General features: G+C 45.5%; 1 protein-coding gene across 1 annotated transcript; it reads left to right on the forward strand.

Moving 5' to 3' along the window:
• Positions 1–329: 329 nt before the first annotated feature.
• On the forward strand, positions 330–14,393 carry Spata5l1 (spermatogenesis associated 5 like 1). The gene is made up of 8 exons (XM_005364379.3): positions 330–1,549; positions 2,563–2,748; positions 6,005–6,163; positions 8,569–8,778; positions 9,519–9,711; positions 11,094–11,224; positions 12,205–12,330; positions 13,173–14,393. The coding sequence occupies exons 1-8, from the start codon at positions 476–478 to the stop codon at positions 13,335–13,337; spliced, it is 2,244 nt and encodes a 747-aa protein (XP_005364436.1). The 5' UTR covers positions 330–475; the 3' UTR covers positions 13,338–14,393.
• The last annotated feature ends 586 nt before the right edge of the window (positions 14,394–14,979 follow it).

The raw sequence follows: 14,979 nt of genomic DNA on the forward strand, positions 1-14,979 counted from the left end.
TATTATGTCTTATATTAGGTATTCTTTCCCATGTCTAGACGCTATGAGCTTTTTGGAACGAGAATAAAATAAATTTCATAAGGTGTGGCCATCACGATTAACTTGACAGGTAATTTATTTACACCTCAGCAGCCTGTCCCCTCCTCCCACAGTTTTATCTTTACTTCACAAAAATGCAAACTCTTATTGGAAATTCAGAAGGCAGAGACCTGACACTGATGTAGCAGCCAAGGTACGTGTTTATGCCCTAGTGTGGCTTTGCGTCTGTCAGATGCCAGTTCTCACCGCCTCTGAAGGCTGCGGAAGGGACAGCGCGGGTTCTGGAAACTTTATGGAGCCCCAGCCTTTTCACTTTCCCATAAGCCCTTTCGACCGTCAATCAGACGCTTGTCCTTTCATGGCGCATGCGCACTGCCTGCATCCGGCACCCGGGTAGAATTGCTGCCGGGCTCTCCCGGGCGTGCTTCTCCTAATCATGGCTCCGGACTCGGGGCCCTTTCCCGACGGACAGCTTTTGAAGCTGCTGCCGGTGGATCCCCGGGACCGGGGCACCCAGCGCTGCCGCCTGGGGCCGGCCACCTTCCGCAGCCTGGGCGCACGCTTGGGCTCGCCGCTGAGGATCACGTTGCCCTCCGGCGGCTGCTGCCTCTGCACGGCCTGGCCCCGGCGCGACGGGGCGGACGGCTTTGTGCAGCTAGACCCGCAGTGCGCGAGCCCCGGGGCCGAGGTGGCGGCGGGGAAAATCAGTCTGGACAGCTTGCAGCCGGTGCCCTGTCCGCCGCTGCGGCGGGTCGCGGTGTGGCCGGTGCTGCGACCGCAGGCGGGAACCCCAAGCCCTGATGCGGTGCTGGAGGTAGCGCACGAGCTGCTGCGCCACCGGCCGGTGTCGCGGGGACACGTGGTGGCCACCCCGCCTGGCATCCCCGGCCCCGTCGCCGCGCTGCACGTGGTGGGCGGGACGCCCGACCCTGAGCCCGCCGGCTTGGTCACACCGCACACCCGCTTCACGCTCAGCGACAAACCGCCACCCCAGGTCGAGCCCCCGGAGGAGGTGATCCTTGGGGGCCTGTCGGAGACGGCCGCCTCCCTGCGGGAGCTGCTCCGCCTGCCGCTGTGCTACCCGCTCGCCCTAGGCGCGCTTGGGCTGGCGGTGCCCCGCGGGGTGCTCCTGGCTGGACCCCCGGGAGTGGGCAAGACCCAGCTGGTGCGGGCGGTGGCGCGCGAGGCGGGGGCCGAGCTGCTGGCGGTGAGCGCCCCGGCGCTGCAGGGAGCCCGGCCCGGGGAGACCGAGGAGAACGTGCGGCGCGTCTTCCAGCGCGCTCGGGAACTGGCCAGCCGCGGGCCCAGCCTCCTCTTTCTGGACGAGGTGGATGCCCTGTGTCCCCGGAGAGGCGGCTCGCGGCGAGCCCCCGAGAACCGGGTAGTGGCCCAGGTGCTGACGCTGCTGGACGGCATCCATGGGGACCGGGAGGTTGTGGTTGTAGGAGCCACCAACCGGCCAGATGAGTTAGACCCAGCGCTGCGCAGGCCCGGGCGGTTTGACAGAGAGGTAAATAGCCCGCTTTGGTTAAGAGCCCCTGGTCCCTCGAAGCTCACCTTTTTGGACAGCTGGGTCAGGCAGGGTGAACCAGAGCCCGCTTATTCTAGAGTCAGATCATTCTGGGAGGCGGGGTGGTCATTAGCTTTGTTTTGCTAATGTTTATGTTAAGTCTTCAGGTAGCTCAGCCTGTTGCAAGCATATTCAACTGAAACAGCTTTGGAATGAAAACCTAGTCACAGTAAGAGAAGGCAGGAAAGGCAAACAAAAACAGACATCAGCCTCTTAATATATTCATTCCGTGTCAAGGTACCAGCTTCCTGTTCTACAGTTGACTTCCTGGGTTGTCAAGAAAGTTGAATATTCACAGCTGCCTTGTCTTATGAGTTTTGGTCTTCAAGTGATTTTTTTTTATAGCTAAGGAATAGTTAGAATAACTAGTAATTAAGCAATACGTGAATTTTGTGATAGGACTCTGCAGAGAGGTAGCAATTGCATACTTTCGCTTAACTCTTTTGAGCCCGAGAGTGGGTTTCTTCCTTGCACCATCTTATTAAAGGCCCTTCTCCCAAAGAGCAAGGACCTGGATGATCTGGCCTATTGTTTGATCCTTGTCAGTCAGAACTTCAGTGAAATATATAATTTTCATTGATCAAATTCCCAGCCTCTGTTGGTCCATTAGGGAATTAGTATTTTCTTATATTCAGAATCTAAGGTGTGCTAAAAGGTCGTGATACAAGTTCCAGAATTACGTATTAGCGATTAAGAAAACACTGCAGACATGCCCATAGGCCAATTTGATTGAGAAAATTCCTCAGTTGAGGATCCCTTCTCCTAGATGTGACCATAAAGGATAGTTATGAGAGTGTTATTACAAAAGAGACCCTTGCCGGGCGGTGGTGGCACATGCCTTTAATCCTGGCACTCGGGAGGCAGATGCAGACGGGCAGATTTGTGAGGATGCTTTTAAAGAAAGGGTTTAAGTTGTATCGTTTTAATTTTTCTATGTTTTGCTTTACCTGTAGGTCGTCATTGGGGCTCCCACACTTAAACAAAGAGAGACAATTCTGCAAGTGATTACTTCCAAGATGCCCGTCTCCAGTCACATTGACTTGGGTCTCCTGGCAGAAATGACAGTTGGCTACGTTGGTGCTGACCTGACCGCGCTCTGTAGGGAGGCTGCCATGTGTGCCCTTCTTAAGAATGAGAAGGTAAGATGTGTTAACGTATGACCAGCCGTGTTCATCTTTCCTGGTGATACGACAAATTCACTTGGGGTTAAAGAAGTGGTAAGTACAGTACGTTCCTTGGCATGGTTGGCAGTCTCCACGGCTGCTTCTGTGTGTGTGTATGTGTGTGTGTTGTATGTGAACGTATGTATATGAATTTGCATCTCAGTGCTGTATAAACATATGATTGAAGATGAGGAAATGGCTGAGTCTTCCAGGCAGTTTCTTCAGTGGATTTTCGTCGCTGCCACAGGAACTCCCTAGGGCTAGAGCCAGACCAGCAGGAAAGATATTGCCCCTCAGGAGAATCTGACAGATTTTAATTGAAATTTTTTAAGCAGCCACCTGAGACTTCGACAGAAAGGTGCAAACGCAGGACTAAGAGCTTTTGTATAGCTTTCCCCTGGATGCTCCAGTCATGACATCTTCTCGATTACTTCTCATTTTCTTTCTTGTGTGCTTGAGTTTACATGTGTGCATGTCTTTCTAAAACATTTAGAAATAATCCACAGCCATGATACCACAGCAAGAATTTTAGCCACCGACGATTAACTTCAGCGTTTGATTTCTAGAATAAGATGTTATCTGTAAGATTTCTTCATTGCCAAGAGACTGGTTTTTTTTTTTTCTTTATTATTGATAAATGTCTAGGGAGAAATGAAGTTTTCTAATCCAAGAGAAATTGAATACTTGGAATTGTATTTATTCAAGATTGTCACTGATTTTCAAATTTTGAATTTATAATTACTTTAAAAATATTTACGATGATCTTAAATGTAATATTTTTAATACTGTTAATTTAAAAATCAAGTCATTTAGTATCTGATAACTGGAGTCTCTAAACCTCTTCGGCAAACAATAGTTTCAACAGCTGAGGATTCTGGGACATTTCAATGTCGTTCATAGCATCCTAAATTATTTTCAACTAAATAATTTATATCTTTCCTAATTTTGCACTATTTTCATTCTAAGGTGGGAAGAAGTTAGATGCACTTCTGAGTCCCCATCTTAATGGATTTGGTATCAAACTGCCTAGAGTTTTAATGAGATCCTGTGTAGAGGTGTGAGAATGTGTGTCCTTTGTGGGAAGGGGCGAGAGTTCCAAAGAGGGGTGGGGAGGCGAATTTAGATTTCCTCGCATTGAAGTTCTAGGCTTCATCTTAAGCGTCTCTGGCTTAGGTGGACCAGCCACTCTCTGCTGTTGAGGAGGGGTCTAGTCTCTATTGGTGATGGCTGAGTTCAGAAACAACCCAAGGGAAGTGGAGGGAAGAAGGGGCAGAGACGTCTGGGAAGATCTGGCTCATCTCTCTTCTCCCACTAGGCAGGTGAGAGGCTCTGTACCAGGGCAGACAAGGAATCCATTAAAGTTTTTCTAAAATAGTCCAATTAAGGAATCAGGAACACAGTTTAATGAATTCAGAAGATGAAAGGATATATATGCCTGCAGGGACGCAGAGAGTCAGATGAAGTGGAGGGTGTGCAGTGGTGAAGGGAGATCTTCAAATGCTAGGTGTGATATCTACAATTAATGACTATTCCGTGCCCAGAGTCTAAGACCGCAAGCCAGTAAAGCGAAGAAACAAAACAGAAAACGGTGGTTATGTGTTCCGTGAGTCTTCTCATCAACAATAGAACAAATGCACCTGAATGGCAAAATCAGCTGGCCAAAGTTTGTCAGAATGTTTCCCTGTCAAACCCACGACTGAAACTCAATAGGAGAACCAAGTATAAAGAAAGTGAACTTTGCCCAAAATATCACCTTAGATATGAAAGCTGCTAACATTTGATATGAAGGCAAATTACTTAACAATAATATAGGTAAAATGGAAATGAACATAAGAAGCTTTTTTTCATTTAATTTATTTTAAATTTATTTTATTTTTTTAAAAAAGAAAACAAACTATATTTTTACACACCAATCCCAGTTCCCACTCCCTACCCTCCTCCCATCCCCTACACTTACCCCCACCCCATCAAAGAAGCTTTGAGCAAACCAAAATTGTGCTTCACTGGGATGATCAAGAAAATCGTAATTAATACCTAATGTTAGGGGAAGATGGCCTTTGAGTATAACGAAAAGAGCCAATAAGGGCATGACTTTGAACATTTGGAGATGGAGAGATAGGTAAACTTGCAGACATGACTAGGGAAAGGACTTCAGGCCCGTTATTCTCATATGGAGAGAAGGTTCAGAGACAGCTGAGAGCAGCAACCTGACAGGAAAGATACAGGCACAGACGGTAAAACACCAGCAAATATCATCAGTCTGCTTAGCTGCTCTAAAAGTCGCTTCCTGTTAGGTTTCTTTTTAACTTTTTATTTTTGAAATCATTTTAATTTTGTTGGAAAGTTCCAAAACAGTTACAGAGAATTTTAAACAGGCCCTTTATCCAGATCCATAATTTTTAACATATTGCTAAATTAGTATTATCATACTCTCTTGTCCATCGTGTGTGTGTGTCTGTGTGTCTGTCTGTCTGTCTGTGTGCACTTGTGTTTGTGTATGGGCATGTTTTTTGTTTTATAGGGGCCACTTGAGGATTTTTTTTTTTTTAATCTGAGATTTGTGACTTTCACATGAGTGATTTGGGTTATCTTGTAGAATGGTCAGATTCCAGGTATACGTCCCTGATGGGAACAGTACATAGTCAGGATTGTGTGTTTACCATGTGGAGCATGAGGCCCCTCAGCTGCTTGTTGGTGTTATGAACTGAATACTGAACGGTTCCTCCGTGGAGCTGTAGTACGAGGAGATGCTTTGAAGTGTGAAGATGGCCTCTCCTCTGTGTTCTTACTCAGAACAGCGTTTATAGGAAGTCGCAAACACCGATGTCTTTCTACTTGTTATTTCCTTGATTTCACTCTAGTTTGAAGAAATTTAATCAACACAATGTTGAGTATCATTTCTTCCTGTCACATCCTGGCAGACTTAAAAGTTTGTTAGAGTCGTCTGGGGAGAATAGCTTCCTGTAGCCAGAAGGGCAGGAGTGGCTGTGGCTTCCTGAGAGGAGAGTCCCTTAACAGCTATAGCTGTCTGAATTTAGGCCTTGCGTCTTGTGAGCTCAGCAATTCCACTTTGAGGACATGATTGTCTGAGATGCTTGAACTTGAGACTAGTGGTAATTAGATTTATACATTCAAAAGAGAGAGATTTTTTTTCTTTAGGTTGTTATGTGTGTATGCTATAGCAAAAGCCTGCCTAATTTTTGGCTTGATTTTTCTCTTGGGGTTTCTTCAGAACCAGGACGGTCCTCAGATTGACGAAACGGACTTTCTTGACGCTTTGAAAAAGATTCAGCCCTCATCATTTCGAAGTTCTATTGGGCTGATGGACATCAAGCCTGTTGGCTGGGAGCAGATAGGGGGACTTGACGATGTGAAGCTGAAGTTAAAGCAGGTAACGGTTATTAATCAGCTTGTCCGGCTGAGTCCCATGGTAGCGTTGTGTGTCTTTAATGGAAATGCCGCAATCAGATGCACTTGCCATCTTACCTGAATTTTGCTCTGCAGACATCAAATCTAGTTTCTGTGATTCTCCATCTTAACCCTCTCTAAAAACTTTTGCTTTGAGGATTTCATTCTCATCTAGAACACAGGTCGGCAGAACTCCCGTGACAAGCTGGATAGTAAATGCTTTAACTTTTGAGACATGCAGGCTGTCAGTCATTCCTTTGCCACTGTAGTTTGAGCCTGTAAATGAGAACGTTTGGCCAGTGTTTCCATTGTTCTGCATCTGTGGATACAACCAGCTGTCCAAACTACTGTCTGCCCTGAACAGATCCAACATTTGACTGTGCTATTCCTCCTGGGGGCTGGGGTTGAAGCTGTGGTGAGCCTTTCCCATGGGCTTGTCTTATTTCACAGTCCTAAATTCATGCCTAAAAGACATCAGCCATGCCCCTTTGTTTTGTTCTGTTAGCCTGGCTGTGGCACTTCCTGCCTTTCTGGGCTCTCTTCTCCTTTCCCTGAGATATTGGTGCTCTTAGAGACTCATGGACATCTTTTTTAAAAATTACTTTTATTTTATGCCTATTAGTATTTTGGCTGCGTGTGTATATGGTCATCACATACAGACCAGGGTGTCAGACGCCCTGGGATTGGAGTATGGATGGTTGTGAGCCACCATGTAGGTTCTGAGAGCCAAACCTAGGAAGGTCCTTTGCAAGAGCAGCATGTGCTCTTGACCACTGAGCCATCTCTCCAGCCCTAGACATCCTTTCTGTAGTCCAAGGTGATTGTCACGGTGTCTAAGACCGTTTTCGTCTTTACTTGAAAAGTCTTGAATAGACTTTTCCTGAGGTCATCAGGACTGCTTAGCTATCTGTCTGCTAGATAACCACAGGGATGCCAATGTGACATGTCTATGGTCCAGTTAATGTCAGGTGTAGGGCACATGCCTTTAATCCTAGCACTCGAGAGACAGAGGCAGTTGAATTTCTGACTTTGAGACAGCCAGTACTACATAGTGAGACTCCGTCTTGAAAAAACGCTACCTCCACACCCAAGATTCCCTGTCAGGGTGGCTGCGGTCAGCCAGCAAGCAGTTTCCCGTCAGAAGTATGGTGCCAGAACTTTGTGAGATGCAGTTCCTCATCTTTCAGTGACTGCTCTGTCTTGCTGTCTTCATTGCCTGTGGTACATCCAGCCTTTTGGATTTTTGTGGCCTAAATCATTGCAAGAGATTTCTGACCTGACTGATCGCCCTGTGTCAGTGTCCTTCCTTTCCAGAGCACTCTACATATTTCTGCATTGTCAGTTAGAGCTTGCAGGGCCCACTGTGGTCCACCCCCACTTGACCTCCATTGCTTCTGCTCACTGCTGGGACAGTCAGTTCGATGGCTTCATGCACCTCTGTTTGTAGTATCCCTTCTCCTTGGGGTGCCTGTTTTGGCCTAGTTAGTTTAAAAGTCTGTCTCCCTTGGAACAAAGCTCTCACCTGCCACCCTTCTTCCTTGAGGTCACTGTTGGTCCTGCCACCTCACCAGCACTAAGTTGGACACTCACCAGTCACGGCTAACTTTCATAGGCCTGAGTCTCCGAGTCTGTAAAATGATCGTAAAGCTATTTCCCTTCGAGCATTTAGGACTTCTTCACTGTTCAGTAACATTTATTGAGTGCCTGCTGTAGGCAAGTGTTACTCTGGGTCTTGAGGATTGAGATGTGAACTCTGCTGATTCTGTAGCGGGAACAGGGTGACCAACCCAACATGGGAAAAGAATAGTAATCAACTCTAAATGGTCTAAGTACAGTGGAAGGCAGTACAGGCTGTGGCTGGGAGAAGGGGTGCTTTTCCGCTCAGGGTCCTTGGGGACCAAGCAGGTAATTTGAGGTAAGGTTAGAGAGATAGAGACTGGCCACAGGAGAGTGAAGAGATGGCTCGGCAGTTAAGAGTACTTGTTGCTCTTACAAAGGACCAGATTCAGGTCCCAGCACCCGTATGGTGACTCACAACCATCATAACTCCAGTTCTAGGGGACCCAGTGACTTCTGACCTCTGCAGGGACCAGGCATACACACGATACACAGACATATATGCAGACCCAGACAACACAAATTTAAAGATAATTAAAAGTTTAAAGAGAAAAGCCACAGAGAACTGTTGGGAGAATGTTCAGGCATAGCTTGGTACCCCAAGTGAATGCCATTGGGTGCAGATGGAACCAAGTAGTAGGGACCTGGGTTCTTGGGCTGCTGAGGACAGGAGGCTATTTCAGCTCAGCCCGCTCTGGGACTGCCCGATGAGGGGAGGGATTTGGGAAGTGCCCGGTATGCTAACATCTCTGTCTCTCTGCCTGTTGACAGTGTGTTGAGTGGCCTCTGAAGTTCCCTCAGGCGTTTGCTAGGATGGGTCTGAAACAGCCAACTGGCCTTCTCCTCTATGGCCCCCCTGGATGTGCTAAGACCACTCTGGTGAGGGCCCTGGCCACAAGCTGCCACTGCTCTTTTGTGTCAGTGAGCGGAGCCGACCTCTTTTCACCTTACGTTGGAGATTCGGAGAAAGTCTTGTCTCAGGTTTGTTTGTTTTTAAGTATTGTCTTTTCCCCAGTGGTAAAAGTTATACATGCTTAAGTTTAAAATAAGAGCCCTCTTCCCCATAATTCTTCCACCCACTGCTACTGTTTTATGTATTTCTTTTCTCTGGTTTTGAATAATGTTGAGGTAAGGTTTTGTTAATCTGAAGTTTTACCTTTTTTAAACTTTATTTTTAGTTTTTAAAAATCATTGCACATGTGTGTGCCCATGTGTGGCATGTGCACTTGTGTGCAGGTGCTCACATAGGCCAGAGAGGATGCTGGATTCCCCTGGAACTGGAGTTGCAGGGAATTATGAGTCGCCAGTTTGGGTACATACTAGCCACTGAACTCAGGGCCTCTGTAAGAGCAGTAAGCACCCTTAGCCCCCTGAGCCATCTCTCTCGGTTTTTAAAGTTAAATATTTGTTATCAGGTAGGTGTGGTGGCATATGCCTTTTATTCTAGTGCTCAGGACAGACAGATTTCTGCGAGTTCCAGGCCAGCCCAGGCTACATAATGAAATCCTGTTTTAAAAGAAAAGAGCATTATCACTTCCATGTTAAATATCTTTAAATAAGACAACTTTTAATGACTATCTATCACTGACTTTTTTATTTACTAATTTCCCAGGTCTTAAGCACTTAGAGTCTTCATTTTTCTGTTTTAATGTTTGCAGATAGCAAAGTGAAAATAGTCACCGGATGGCGTGTGACGTTATGTTTTTTTTCCCCTCACTAAGGTATTTCGACAAGCAAGAGCCAATACTCCAGCGCTTGTGTTTTTGGATGAAATTGACTCAGTCTTGGGGTCTCGCTCAGTCGGCACCTTGGGATGTGATGCTCGGGAGCGAGTTCTTTCAGTTCTGCTGAATGAGCTCGATGGTGTGGGAGTTAGGACGGTAGAGAGAAGAGGGAGTAAATCAGACCACCAGGGTAAATACCAGGAGCTGGGGCTCTTCTTTAGCCAGGGTGCACCATAATCCCAGGCCAGAATTAGGTAGCATTCCCACACGACTGCATTTCCTAGGCTGGATCCATCTTCTGGAGGGTTATAGGATGTCATTGACTTCTCAGGGCTTTTATACAACTGATAAAAATTGTGATTTGGGCAGAATAAGTGAAAAGTCTTATAATTATCTTAGATGTGAGTTTTATTTTCTAAAGAATGAGAAATATCTCTTACTTAATGGAGAAGGAATTTATTCTCATGAATATGAGAATATATCCTGAGAAGGACTTACCCTCCTTCAATTACAAAACAAACTAGTACTTGAGTCACTTCAGTAGTTGAAAGCTAGTGAAGTTAGTGAGTCCTCTGCCTCTGTGAGCCTCTGCTTCAAACAGAGTGGTTTCTTGTCCTGAGTGGGTAATACCTGATTTATTATAATCATATTCCTGTTTTTTTCCCATTTTTAAGTTATTCCACAGAAGGAGCATCTTAACCACTCAGTAGGAATAAAACACGCTATAATTAGAAGGGGCCCACGATAACCTGATCTCATGATGCAGGGGTTTCCATTAACATGCTGGGAAACTTGCTGCTTTGAGGGGTAAACACTGGAGAACTGTTTGGATTATCCAGCTCAATGAATGATTTTGGTTTTAGGCCTTGTCGTGTCTTGCTTTGAACTGTTTCTTCTCTCGGGCTTGGGACTGTATGTAGGTCAGTGCCTGACCAAACCCTGAGTGCTATCCCAGCACTATGCAAAACCAGGGGTGCTGGTTCAGGTGTGCTGGTTCGTGCTGGGAAACCCAGCACTTGGGAGGTGTGAGTGGGGGAGCAGAAGTTTAAGATCCCTTTTGTTGGGTAGAGAGTTTGGGGGTAGCCAGGGGTCCATGCAATCCCACTTCAAACAGAAGCACATGTTGCTTCTCATCCAGGGTTTGCATAGCTGCAGCTCAGGTAGACCATTTCTGCCCCTGGAAAAAAAGATGAAATTTCCATCTTTGGGGACACGGAAAGCTAGACCTTCCAGAACTGTCATGGCCCCCGTTAGTCACGCAGTCTGCCTTTGTAAGCGGTCTGTTTATAGTTGTCGTCCATCAGGGGCCTGAGTGGATTTGGGCACCAGGCAGGTGTCCTTCCGTCAGTTCTCACACAGAGAAACACCTGTCAGGACTACTGTCCTTTCAGACACACAGGTAGCTCTTCAATTAAGGAGTTGTTTGTGGGTACCAAGAAGGTGTCTGGAATGGCGAGGAGAGGTTGTCCTTGTTGAAACTGCACTTTGTCATGAGTGACTTACTTGAAAGCGTTTTCATGAGTAGCAGTTTGTTGACATGACTCTGTGTTAAATTAATATGCTTTTCCTCAGAATACCAAGAGATTCTTCATCGGAATGTCATGATCGTTGTGGCAACCAATAGGCCTGACGTCTTAGATGAGGCCTTGCTGCGGCCTGGAAGACTGGATAAGATGATCTATGTCCCCCCTCCTGATCAGGAGGTAACGGCTGTTTCCTCTGCACTCAGCAGCGCACCCGTGTCTGCCTGAGTTCCAGATGGGCGCGGTCCAGCCTCGTGCTCTCTCTGATTGGTGCCTGTCCGTGCCTTCAGGGAAGCATGCCTGGAAGTGACTCGGTGTCTCAGCAGTGCCAAGGGCACTGGGTGCTGTTGTGTACTGGGATGGAGGAGGCGCTGAAGGCTCTGGCAGTGTTTGGGGCTGCAGGGACTGTAGTGCGTTCAGTCAGGAAATCCTTCACTTCAGATGCACAGAGCAACCCGCAGATGGTGAAGGGCTCCAAGAATTAATTTTTCCTTCCTTGGGCTTTTATCAAGTTTTAAAGAGATTTTTTTTTTAAAAGTAATGTCTGATGTTTCTAAATGTATCTGATAATTCATGTGTTTGTTTCTAAGACTGTTTTGATAGTGGTATTTGTTCCCATAAGAAGAAATGGTTATGATTGGCTACTTCAAGCATAATTAAGAAACTGCTTTTCACCATTACTGTGTGGGCCATTGATGACTCAATCTCTCTCTTTCAGAAGCAAGAATGATTTTAATTGATTATGAACCCCCACACACACATTACACACACCACACAAATATACTACACATAGACACCACACACACAAATATATACATTATCCACATACACCACACATACACAAATACACACCACACACAAATATATACACTGCACACACCATACCACACACAAATACATATACTGCACATATACACCACACACACAAATATATACATTATACGCATACACCACACATACACAAATACACAACACACACAAATATATACACTGCACATACCACACACAAATACACACACTGCACATATACACCACACACACACACACACACACACACACTTTGTAATACGATAAAAAATTTGAACTTAAAATGGTTAATGTATCTGTGTTGAACCTGAATGTTAAGGATTGTAAACATTTTGTCTTTGGTTTTGTTCCAGGGCAGGCTTTCTATTTTAAAAGTCTGTACAAGCAACATGCCGATAGGACCTGATGTTTCCTTAGAAAAGCTAGCGGCAGAAACGGGTTTTTTCTCTGGAGCCGATCTTAGAAACCTCTGCAAAGAGGTAAGTTTGAAGTTTGTGCTGTTTTGTTTTGAGGCAGAGGAGTCACTGTAGGTTTTTTTCCTCTGTAAACTTTACTAACTATAAAATTCAGAAGAACACATACATCTTAAGTATATAGTAGTGAGTAATTGTGAAGTGACCAGACTTTTAGAATCTTCCTAGGCCCCTTCCTACCCTCTGTCCCCTGTTGCTCCACAAAGATCACCTCACTGCCCACTTCTACACTGGAGACCCAACACTGCCCCCTCCTGCCCTAAGTCGCCTCATAGCTTTTGAACTTTGAGTTTCTACACTCTGCCATGAAGTTTGTCATTACATCTTCCATACATGTACATGGCTTCAAGGAGACTTGCTGAGCCATAAAACATGTCACCTTTTCTTTTATGAGCAGTGCTGTGTAAACTTTCCTATGTTCAGGTTAAGGTACCTCTCATCTTAAACTATATGTGGACTCAGAGTATATGTTATTCTGCAGTTTGCCCATTTACAGCTAGATTTTTAATATACAAAAAACTGTGGTCAGCCAGGCTGTGGTGGTGCACGTCTTTAATCCCAGCAGAAGCAGGCGAATCTCTCTGAGTTTGAGGTCACTGTGATCTACAAGAGCTAGTTCCAGGACAGGCCCCAAAGCTACAGAGAAACCCTGTCTCGAAAAACCAAAACCAAAACAAAACTGTGCTGTAGGGTGGATTTTTAGGCACCTTAACTTCTAGCTTAATGTTTGTGATGGCATTGAACTCCTCTGACGTGAGGCCAAAGGTTTACTGCCAGACTGCAGTGTTGATGGTATTGTTAGTTTTGAAGCAAATTAACTGTTCTCTCTTGCTTGTCTCTGTCATCAGGCTGCCTTGTTTGCTCTGCAAGAGAATGGACTGGAAGCAACCTCAGTGAAACAAGAGCACTTCAGGGAATCGCTTAGGACTGTGAAGCCGTCCTTGAGTCGGGAAAGCTTGACAGTGTATGAAAACTTATTTAAGAAAGGACTTTCTGCCTTGGAAGATAATTAAATTTTTATTTTATTCAGTTTTTCACTTTCTTATGGTTTGCAACTTCACACTTTCCAGAGAGAGAGAGAGAGAGAGAGAGAGAGAGAGAGAGAGAGAGAGAGAGAGAAACTTGCCCTGATAAACACCATCTTACTTCTAGAAAGTATATTAAAACACTAATAAAAAGTGTGTGTGTGATTTTGTTAGGATAGTTATATTTGGTTGCTTTTTGTGGCTCTGACGTGATGTCACGTTTACAGGAAAGTTGTGGGACTAGAACAGAGGACTTCAGCGTTCTCCAGCCCAGATTCTTCCGTTTAGCATTTCGTCATTGTTCTCTGTCCTTCCTCCACACACACAGTTTTCTGAACAGTTGGCGACTGGGATACAGTCATACATCGCTCTACTTGGGGAGGACACTAAGAAGCGTGTCATTAGGCGGTTCTGTCCCGAATGCCATAGAGTAACGCAGTGACAGCGACCACACTGCCAGGGAAAGCCTTGGGAGGTCACTGTCATACATCCCTGTCTCTTAAACACTGTCTGACTCCTCCTCGGTTCTAGCTAGTGTTTAGTGTGTGCGTCTTACAAATAACATTGTCTCATACTGCAGTTCTCTCACCAAGCTCAGGAAATTAAACATCAACACAGTATTTTAATGTATCCAGTGAGTTCCTCTCTCTGTCCCTGTGATGGCCTACGTAATCATCACGTAATCATCTTTTTCTGTCAGAGGATCTAGTCTGGGGTTACACCTTGACTTTAGCTATCATGAGTCTTCCATCTTTTACTTGGAAACAGTTCTCGGTCTTTCCTGGCCTACGTCTTTGGAAACAGACCAGTTTTTGGTAGACCGGTCAGCTCCAGCACGTCTGCACTTCTTTGGATGTACGTTTTGTGTCACTGTGGTTGTTCTTCGTCCTCTCCGCTGGAGGCACAGTGCGCTCCGTGTTGTTGGTGATGTTCATCCTGTCCCCCCCATTGTGTGGTTTCTCCTTTGTAGTCTTAACTCCCCCACTTTGTAATTGTAATTGGAGGCCGTAGTTTGGTCTGTATGTTTTTATTTTTATAGAAGCAATTAAGGATTAAAAACCCTTTGATATATAACCTTCCTGTTCATGTTTTTTTTTTTTTAACTTCTGAAGTAATGATACACTCAGTTTTTTACTGCTGTTCTCACTAAGCAATGTGTAGGGAGCACCTTACCTTAGGTGCTAAGTGCCTGTCACTGAAATGCCCAGGAAAAGGCAGAGTCTGACCAGGACATCCTGTGACTGACTCAGTTTCCACAATCAGAAGATTGCTCTGGACAACTTCCAAGACTGTTTTAAAAAATTGGTTTTTACTTAGACTTTATGGTTTACTAAGCTGGTTGTGTTCTTACCGCCTTTCTCCACCTCTTCCTTCTCATGGTCTACTCTGTTAGCCCAGATACTCCCCCTTGGTGGAATGTTATTTTAAAATGTGTCGCATTTTTTATGCCGTGGAACGTGTTTAATGATGCAAAGATGTGTTGCATTCTTTATGTTGCATTTGTTTAACGGTGAAGCTGTGTTTCTTTACCTGTCTAACACCTGATTGGTCTAGTAAAGATCTGAATGGCCAGTAGCAAGGCAGGAGAAAGGATAGGTGGGGCTGGCAGACAGAATGAATAGAAGGAGAA

Source organism: Microtus ochrogaster (assembly GCF_000317375.1).
Source record: "Microtus ochrogaster isolate Prairie Vole_2 chromosome 14 unlocalized genomic scaffold, MicOch1.0 chr14_random_1, whole genome shotgun sequence".
Classification (NCBI taxonomy): domain Eukaryota; kingdom Metazoa; phylum Chordata; class Mammalia; order Rodentia; family Cricetidae; genus Microtus; species Microtus ochrogaster.

Coding starts and splice junctions, on each gene's coding strand:
- Spata5l1 (XM_005364379.3), top strand. CDS start 476: ATGGCTCCGGACTCGGGGCCCTTTCCCGACGGACAGCTTTTGAAGCTG. Junction 2,749..6,004: donor CCCTTCTTAAGAATGAGAAG/GTAAGATGTGTT, acceptor GGGTTTCTTCAG/AACCAGGACGGTCCTCAGAT. Junction 11,225..12,204: donor TCCCCCCTCCTGATCAGGAG/GTAACGGCTGTT, acceptor GTTTTGTTCCAG/GGCAGGCTTTCTATTTTAAA.